Genomic DNA, 8,761 nt, shown 5'->3' with positions numbered 1-8,761 from the left:
CAACATGCATCTGAAATATAACATGCACCTTGTATTCGAAAGGCATGATGATGACTTTTTCTCCCCAGAGTTACGGCTGCAGAGATCAGGGACAGAGCCTAATCTTCAGCTGATTCACCCTCTGTTTCCTGCTTAAGTAAAATCTCTGCTGCTGCTGAAGACTGATCTCCATGGGTGGACCTCTGATCTTGAAAAGCATTGTGAAACAGGGGAAGAAACCAGGAGCCCTTACTGGCACAGAGCAAAATTTCCCTAAGGAAGGCTAGCCTCATAAGTGGAAGTTCAAGAAGAGATGGTCTTTAACACCTATGAATTGAAAAACAACGGGCCATTAACTCAGTGATTCATTAATGGGGAACTGACTCAAGAGTAGTACCAGAGCTGCTGCATTGTGGGGCAAGGATCCAAGCAGGATCGAACCAGGCCTATCATCATTTGTGTTGCTCCATGCTGGACTCATGCCACACTATCCACATCCTTCTTGAAGTGTAAACACAGGCCCGAGTGGAAGAATCACTACCCTTGATTTGCAAGCTTCAATCCTGTTCATTCAACCCAGAGTGTTGTTGGCCTTCTGCATTATTGGCTCAAAAATGTATCTGAAAAATCTTTTCAGCTATCAAATGCATACTTCTCTCTTCTGTTTGGGAAAAAAAAATCAACTTCCTCACTTATCACACAGACCTCAGCTTGTGGGGGATGATTTACGGGGGAAACGTGCATGCCGGTTGCAAGAAAAGTTGGCACCTTAGGCTCAGCTTTTCAGATCAATTAAGTCATGCGTGTGTGGACAGAGCTAATGGTCTACAAGGGAGAGGATCACAGAGTTTGAGCAGGAAGTGGGTGTCGAAGGAGGAAAAAGTTACTGAAATTTGAGGAAGACCTCCTATGAAGAGGACCCTGACTCCATTGGCGTCCATGGGGCTAAGCCGGCGTGCTCCAGCTGGGAACCGCAGACATTAACACTAAGATGGGTGAAAGAGATGGGTGGACACAAGCCTGGGTTTTTTTGGACCTGGGGTTTCCAATGATAGTGCTGCTTCTGCTGGACGTGGGCATGAACGAGGAAAATCCTGCCAGGAAAAACAAGGCCTTCTCTACTCGGTACCTAGGAAAACCCCAGAGCTGCAGAAGGACTCCATATGGGTGCAAGCACGCACCACATGGACTCATGCCTGGAAAACTCCCACATGCACGCTACACACCCTTCCCTTGATCTGTATCTGCCCGTGTGTCACCTGGAACCTGTAATGCTGCTGCCTCCAATGATTATATATAATTTTCCCTTGGAGCATTTGCCCAGATCGAGAGGCTCTGGAGAGAGATGAAGACATTTCTCGTCGTCTTGTTGGCTGCCATCCTGTGCGTTGAGCGAGGTGAGACCCTAACGCTTCTCCTCGGTCAGACGAAGATTATATAGATGATGGATGGGCTGCCGGGTGGCAGGGAGTTGCTGTTGACTTCCAGATGCAGATATGAGTGGGGTGTGACATGCATCTAGCTGCAGATGGCACGTTCGCTGCCTTTGAGCTTGTAGCCGTGGCTGAAATAAAAGCATTTCACCAAGCGTGCAAACCTATTCAAGGGGAGCCGCTCCATTAAATGGCTTTGAATGGTAATGGATGGCATGGGACACTGGCTTTCCCTTGGGCTCGGAGATCTAACAGATGCAGAGTACAGATATCTAAGATTGTGGAAGGAAAATGGATCTTGCGGTCTTTGCGCTGGGTATTTGTGTACTGCTCTATTCCTGGAAAGGAAGAAACAGAAATGTAAGAACACGTGAGAGCAATTACCCAGTCCTGCAGACTGGATCGGGGTCTGATGTAGTGTCTCAAATGCCTCTTACCACACCAGTGGCAGCTGGCTGGATTCCCAGTGTATTCCTCGCTGAACAAAGCTGCGAACCGCTTCACATGCGGAGTAGAGTTGTAGGTGCTGGAGATTTGCATGCTCTTACTCACACGCGTGTTTTGCTGCTCTCTGACTCACATGCAGCAACCGGCTTCAAAACATCAGCCTTCCCTACACCTCTTTCTTGCCAGAAAGTGTGTTCGGATTGGGGGGGGCACTGATTCTTTCTGACTCCATGAAGCAGTCATTCCTCAAACCAAAAATCCCACTCCTAATGCTCTCGGTAACGAGCTCTGCAACCTCCTGTTGCAGGGCAGCAGCTTTGGGCAACCCCAGACTGGGGTGGGGAGATGAGTCCAGGATCAAGAGAACCCCATGCAGCGTGCTAGGACCATAGCCCCCTTCCTCTTCTTATACTAATACCATGCAGCTTGATGGCAAAGTGGAGAGAGAGGTGGTCTCTGCAGTAGGAAGATGGCAGACCACATAAGGCTCCACTGGTCAAGGCTGGTCCCTGGATCCCGGGTGCGTTGGAAAGTCAGCTCCAGATACAGCAACAACAACCTTTCGTCATCTACACCCCCAAACACACAGGCGTACAAACTCATCTGAGCATCCCTCTGCCTGACAGGGCAGTATAGGGTCTCCCCTATATTGCTTGGAGGAGGATGGGTCACAAACCGGTGGACGTTCATAAATCCACGGCGTTCACCTATTTCCCCTTGAGGCCCATCTCCTGTTTTTTTAAATACATGATTTACTCTCCTCCAATTGCTTATTCAAGTGCCTCTCTGAGAATGAGACTGAACCAGGTGTTGCGTGGCCCTGGGAGGTGTCCATTAGCTGAAAACTGCGGCCTGGTAAAGACCACAGGCTTTTTTGGAAGGATGCATGGCTTATCTCTACTTTCTGCCTCTCAACACGCCACTGACCCTGTTTCCTAAGTGCCCCTGCAGTTTCCTTTTCATTTTAATTGACGGTCTTCTCTGGAAAAGCTGGTGGTGTTTTTACAAGCTCTCTCGAAAAAACTTAACAGCCATCCCTCTATTGCAGCACAACGGCATCTGGTGCACGTGGTTACCGCAATTCCTGCGGCTAACTTGCTTAAGCTAGCATAGAATATATTAAGTTTGGCCTCCCTGCATGATGTTTCTAGCAAGAGGTTTCTCTCAGTTACATTTGGTCTCACTGCTGATTTAACCGGACCTTGGAAGGGACTTGGGGGTTGGACTACACGACCTCTGGAAGCCCCTTACAGCCCTACTTCTCTATGTGAGTCATTGAATTCAGGAGACATTTACTCCAACTTCCTGCATGAAAGCAGAGCGAGCTGTTCTTAAACCATCCTAGACAGATACTTATCCAGCCTCTTCTTGAAAACCTCCAGGGAAGAAGATGCTATAGCTTCCCTGGATGTGTTAAGTGCTCCCTTTACTTTGCTGGCCAGGCCAGTTGTAATGTGTCCCAGTGGCTTGTTTTCAGCAATCAAGGAAAGGCCTTAGGGCCTATGGGTTTGGCCATTTTTTGTGCAGCTCAGCCTAGATCACCTGAGTCTGGTCAAGGCTGGCAACAAAGCCAATATCTTCAATTGCATCAAGAATGCAACTGAAAAGCTGGGAGAGCATTACCAGCAGATCAAGGGCAGTGATCCTTCCCCTCTGTTCATCACTGGGGAGGCCACATCTGGAGTCCTGTGTCCAGCTGTGGGCCCCCACAACAGAAGGGATGTGGACACGTTGGAGATAGTCCAGTGGAGGGCAATGAAAATAGTTCAGGGGTTGGAAAGGCTGAGGGAACTGGGCTGATTGAGTCTGCAGAAGAGGAGACCGAGGGGGATTGAATAGCAGCCTTCACCTCCCTGCAGGGGGGCTGCAAAGAAGATGGGCTGTCCTCAGTGGGGAAGAGGACAGGAGAAGGAGCAATGGCTCAAGCTGCAGCAAGGGAAGTTGAGGTTGAATATTAGGAAATACTTTCTCACGAGGAGGTGGTGAAGCACTGCAACAGGTTATCCAGAGAGGTGGTGCCATCTCCATCCTTGGAGCTTTTTAAGGCCCAGGTAGACACAGCCTTGGCTGGGATGATGTATCTGGGGCTGGTCCTGCTTGGACCAGGGGGCTGGACTAGATGTGACCCCCAGAGGTCCTTTCACACCCTTATTTCCTATGCCTCTAGAGCTCACGGAGACGCTCTGTTCCCCTAGCAGTCTGCCCTCTTCGGCATCAGCTTCGGCGTCTGAAAGGATGGAAGGTATAATTTTGCGTAAAGCACATTTTAGTAGCCCAGCGTGGAGCTGGAAGAAGTAAAAGCTCCCAGCCTCCTGCCCCACAGCATATGAAAGAGAGAGAGATCTTGGTCATGAGTCCTGTCCCATCATTTAGCACGTGGTGGGAATCTGGCCCACAGTGGAGGGGGCCGACTTTGATCACAAATGTGGGTTGTACACAGCCGATACGAGAGCGGTCGGTTTTCCACTTCATTGCCTCAACTCAACATCATTTTCTCAGCGCCGACAGGCCCCAGCACCATCCAGACACTGGGAAAGGTATTTGATTGCAAAATCCAGGTGGCATGAGACAGAGGTACGCCGTCATTAGCGTCCTGATCCCATGGCAGCTCATATTGCTTCCAAGTGGGCTTCATATACCCATGGGGCAAGCACTGTCTGTGAGACAGCTATTCAGATTGAGGAGCAATTGCTCGGTTGTAAAGTCCAGACCGTCTCCTCTCTGTGACGCACTCCTATCCCACCAGCAAAGCACTTGGAAAGCGATGGATAGCCCTGGCGTTACTGGAAGAGACATCAACCCCCCACGAGGAGAAAGTCACATTCATGGTATCCGGATACGCAGAGAGTGAAAACTGCTGTTTCTATCCCTTTCTAAACCCTGTTGTCTGTTCCCTTTTCAGCTTCCTCTCTGCTGTGTTACACATGTGATAGCGAGAGGTACCGGAAGAACTGCCTGTCAACTATAACTACATGCAAAGACGAGGACAGATATTGCGTGATCCTCCGTAAAAACATAGGAACTTGTAAGTTTGGGGATCATCTCTCCTTCCCGTTTCTTACTGTTCTCGCACCTGGGGGCACCAGCCAGGGATTAGATGCACATGCAATGAGAAACGTGCCCCAAGCAGTTCACGGTCTAGATTATGGCATGGTGCAGCAGGTCACCTGGGTGGACTATGAGACGGAGAACACGTGGCGACAGGTGAGAGCCCTGATCCCACTGACTTCCCATCCTAACCAGGGAGCAGGTTATGCTGCTATCGGCAGAGGCCTCTACTCACCCCTTGTCATGCTTTTTGCACACACTAGCTCCTCAGCACAGGCAATTTGGCAATTTGTGACAGCTGAAGAGCTGGTCCACAGCATCCGAGGCATTTCTAGGTCTGATCAACATGGGGTCGAACTCACAGGCAGGCCACTTTTTTTCTGCAGTGTTAAGCACAGCACCACTGCATCTTCTCTTAGGCCAGTCTCCCAAGCCATCATTGCTTTTTCCTCTTCTTCTTGAAGAAATGATGACTGAGTAGTGAGTTGCCCAACAGCAAGTGGAGATACTTCCTCAGGAGGCTGTCTCGAGGGAGTGGGACCTGCGCGAACCTGATTTACGCTACCAGGAAAGACCATCCTGTAGCCGACTTGCAATGCTTGTGGCTTAATGCACGCCAGCGGTGTAGTCCATGCTGTCTGGGGCACCGTATCGCTTCTTCCTCCCTTGTCAAGTCTCTACCCTGGCTGAAGTTTAGCTCGATCCCCCCGTCCCTTTGGAAAGATGACCCTAGGGCACCCTCGGAGAGAAGTCCTGCTGCCTGTACTGGTTCCCTGCTGTGTTGTAGCCCAGGGCAGCCTCAAGGCACAATATCACGATTAATTCAATAGATTAATTCAATAGATGGCTTTCACTTGCATTATCCCGAGGGAACTTTTGGACTTTCAAAGCTACGTCCTCACACATGTTGGACCTGACGTAGGACATGGGATGGATTATCTGTGGTTCACTTTATTTGGGCCTAACTTATTTCTGTAGGTTCCTATATCATCTCCCTTGATGTTTCAGTGGCCGTCCCATTTTCCTGGATTGGTCATCCCAGTTGGTCCCAATGGTCATCCCATTTTCAGGAAATGAGGCATGTTAGAAGCTATGATCTAACGGCCTTAAATATTAGTGCTCAAAAGTGAGCACCTCCTCTAGTATTAATTTGTCCATGGTCTGTAGATATTCTGGTTAATAAAGACTGGCTGAAGTAATGATCATCTCTCCAGTTGGTCATTAAGAAATGATGCCTTTGCTGGTCGTATTTTCTGGACTCCTTTAGTGCTATTCTGTCTCTGATACAAACGGTTCTCGTAGTTGAGGGACACTTTCTAGCAATTATTTTTTCTGTTTTTCCCCTTTCCTGGTATAGATCGCAAGCGGCCTAAATACCTCACCACCAAGATGTGCGCTCAAGAGTGTCCAGAAATGAGCAGGAAACAAAACAGAACAAGCACCAGAGTTTTTTGCTGTGATAAGCCATTGTGCAACACGAGCGGAGACAGCAGCAACAGAAACAGCTACGTGATGCTCTCCTTAGGGACTTTGGCCAGCTTTATTTATATCCTCCGATCTGGACCGTGATGGGTCAGAAAACCCCCCCACACACCCATCCCATATAGAGACTTGATGGTGAAATAAAATAATTAATCCACTTACAAAGCAGTGCTATGCAGCCAGGAGATGAGTGGGCCTTTCAATGGCACCTCTGCAGCTTTGAACCATCACTCCCTTTTCTTTTCCTTTCTGTAGGAGCCTAACTACCTTGGACAGTCTCCCCCCAAAAGGTGTAAGTCACATCTGATAATCGGTCTCCTAGGTGCTTTGGAAACACTGCCGCTAAATTCACAGACTTGAAAGCCTGACGTATTCACTTCTGCACAAAAACCCTCATCACCCTCCCACGCCTGAGTCACGTCAGAGCATGTGATATTTCCAGTTCTCTTTTTAGTGTATAATGTCACAATAATCACTAACCATACTGGGTAATCAGCTAGAACAGCTATAGCAGTGACAAAAACAACCAAACTCCTCCACTTTCGAAATACAATTTTGCATTCTCCTTCTCATTTATCAGCAGGTCAAGACAGGTTCCCCAATCCTTGGCTTCTTCCACTCTTAGGGCACAGCTACACATGCATTAACGTACTTTAGTTAATGCACATTAAATCTAGTACCTCCACTGTGAAGTACTAGGAAAATGCACATTAGCCTGTCTTAATGCACCTTAGCAGAAGTGCATGTTTTTTAGTGATGCTTTAGTGCACATTAGCCTATTTGAATGTGCATTAGTGAATGTGCACGGTCTTTAATACACATTAAAATAGGCCAATGCACATTCAAGTGCATGTGTAGATGCACTATTAGTTCTCTGCACCTGTCTGACTTCTGAGGGGTAATATAGCCCCCCCAAACCCTCAGCCCAGAGCTAATCTGAGGTTGAGGCATCCCCTGGTCTGTTCCTGTGTTTCCCACTGGAGGAATAGCACTGATGGGGCATTGAAAGGCTCCTGCCTAAGGGCGCAGCAGTAAGTGTACAAAAGGCTGAAAAAGCTGAATATAAGGAGGGAAGGGGAAAAAGCTGGAGGGGAAGGAGGAAGAGAAGTAAGCAGGAAAGTGGCCAGGGCAGGGAGGATGGACACATTCCCCGCCATTCAGGGAGAACGACGGGAAGCAAGTGAGGACTGAGAATGACTGAAAAACTGGCTGCTATGGCCTGACGCAGCCAAGAAACTGGTTGCTGGAAGCTGAAGTCAGGCAAATTCAGCAGAGAAAAAATTGGCACTTTTTCTAAACAGCAAAAGTGACTGATCCTTGGAGGAGCTTGTGCAGAGCAGGGGTGGAAACTGTATCGAGGGCAATTTTAAAATCCAGGTCGACCCATTAGAAGCTCTGCCACCATTATTCAAATTTAGGCACATACTCTCCATCCTTGGAGGCTTTGAAGACCCGGGTAGGCAAAGCCTTGGCTGGGATGATGTAGTTGGGGCTGGTCCTGCTCTGAGCAAGGGGATGGACTAGACTCATAGATTCATAGATATTAGGGTCAGAAGGGACCTCAATCGATCATCGAGTCTGACCCCCTGCATAGGCAGGGAAGTGTGTTGGGTTCAGATGACCCCAGCCAGATGCCCATCCAACCTCCTCTTGAAGACCCCCAGGGTAGGGGACAGCACCACCTCCCTTGGAAGCCCAGTCCAGACCGTGGCCACTCTAACTGTGAAGAAGTTCCTCCTAATGTCCAGTCTAAATCTGCTCTCTGCTAGCTTGCGGCCATTATTTCTTGTGACCCCCAGGGGTGCCTCGGTGAGCAGAGCCTCACCAATTCCCTTCTGCGCCCCCATAATGAATTTATAGGCCACAAGGTCACCTCTCACCCTTCTCTTGCGGAGGCTGAAGGGGTCCAGGTACCCTAGTCTCTCCTCGTAGGGCTTGGCCTGCAAGCCCTTAACCATACGAGTGGCCTCCTCTGGACCCTCTCCATGGTGTCCACATCCCTCCTGAAGTGCGGCGCCCAGAACTGGACGCAGTACTCCAGCTGCGGCCTGACCAGTGCCGCATAGAGGGGGAGGATCACCTCCCTGGACCTGTTTGTCAGGCATCTGCTGATGCACGATAAAGTGCCGTTAGCTTTGCTGATGACTTCGTTACACTGATGACTCACGTTCATCCTGGAGTCCACTAGGACTTGGAGATCCCTTTCCGCTTCTGTGCTACCGAGCAGGTCATTTCCTAGGCTGTAGGTGTGCTGGATGTTTTTCCTCCCTAGGTGCAGCACTTTGTATTTCTCCTTGTTAAATCACATCCTATTGTTTTCTGCCCATTTGTCCAACCTGTCCAGGTCTGCCTGTAGTTGTTCCCTGCCCTCC

General features: G+C 49.2%; 1 protein-coding gene across 1 annotated transcript; it reads left to right on the top strand.

Moving 5' to 3' along the window:
* Window positions 1–1,266: 1,266 nt before the first annotated feature.
* LOC109299989 (lymphocyte antigen 6E-like) lies at window positions 1,267–6,590 on the top strand. Its single transcript, XM_019520550.1, has 3 exons — window positions 1,267–1,376; window positions 4,762–4,884; window positions 6,265–6,590. Exons 1-3 carry the CDS (start codon window positions 1,325–1,327, stop codon window positions 6,474–6,476), a joined length of 387 nt encoding a protein of 128 aa, XP_019376095.1. The 5' UTR covers window positions 1,267–1,324; the 3' UTR covers window positions 6,477–6,590.
* Window positions 6,591–8,761: the final 2,171 nt, after the last annotated feature.

Source organism: Gavialis gangeticus, unplaced genomic scaffold (genome assembly GCF_001723915.1).
Source record: "Gavialis gangeticus isolate Ggan-Ray unplaced genomic scaffold, GavGan_comp1, whole genome shotgun sequence".
In the NCBI taxonomy this organism is placed as follows: Eukaryota; Metazoa; Chordata; order Crocodylia; family Gavialidae; genus Gavialis; species Gavialis gangeticus.
Note: the sequence above shows the minus strand (reverse complement) of the source record. Positions and strands in the feature narration are given on the sequence as shown.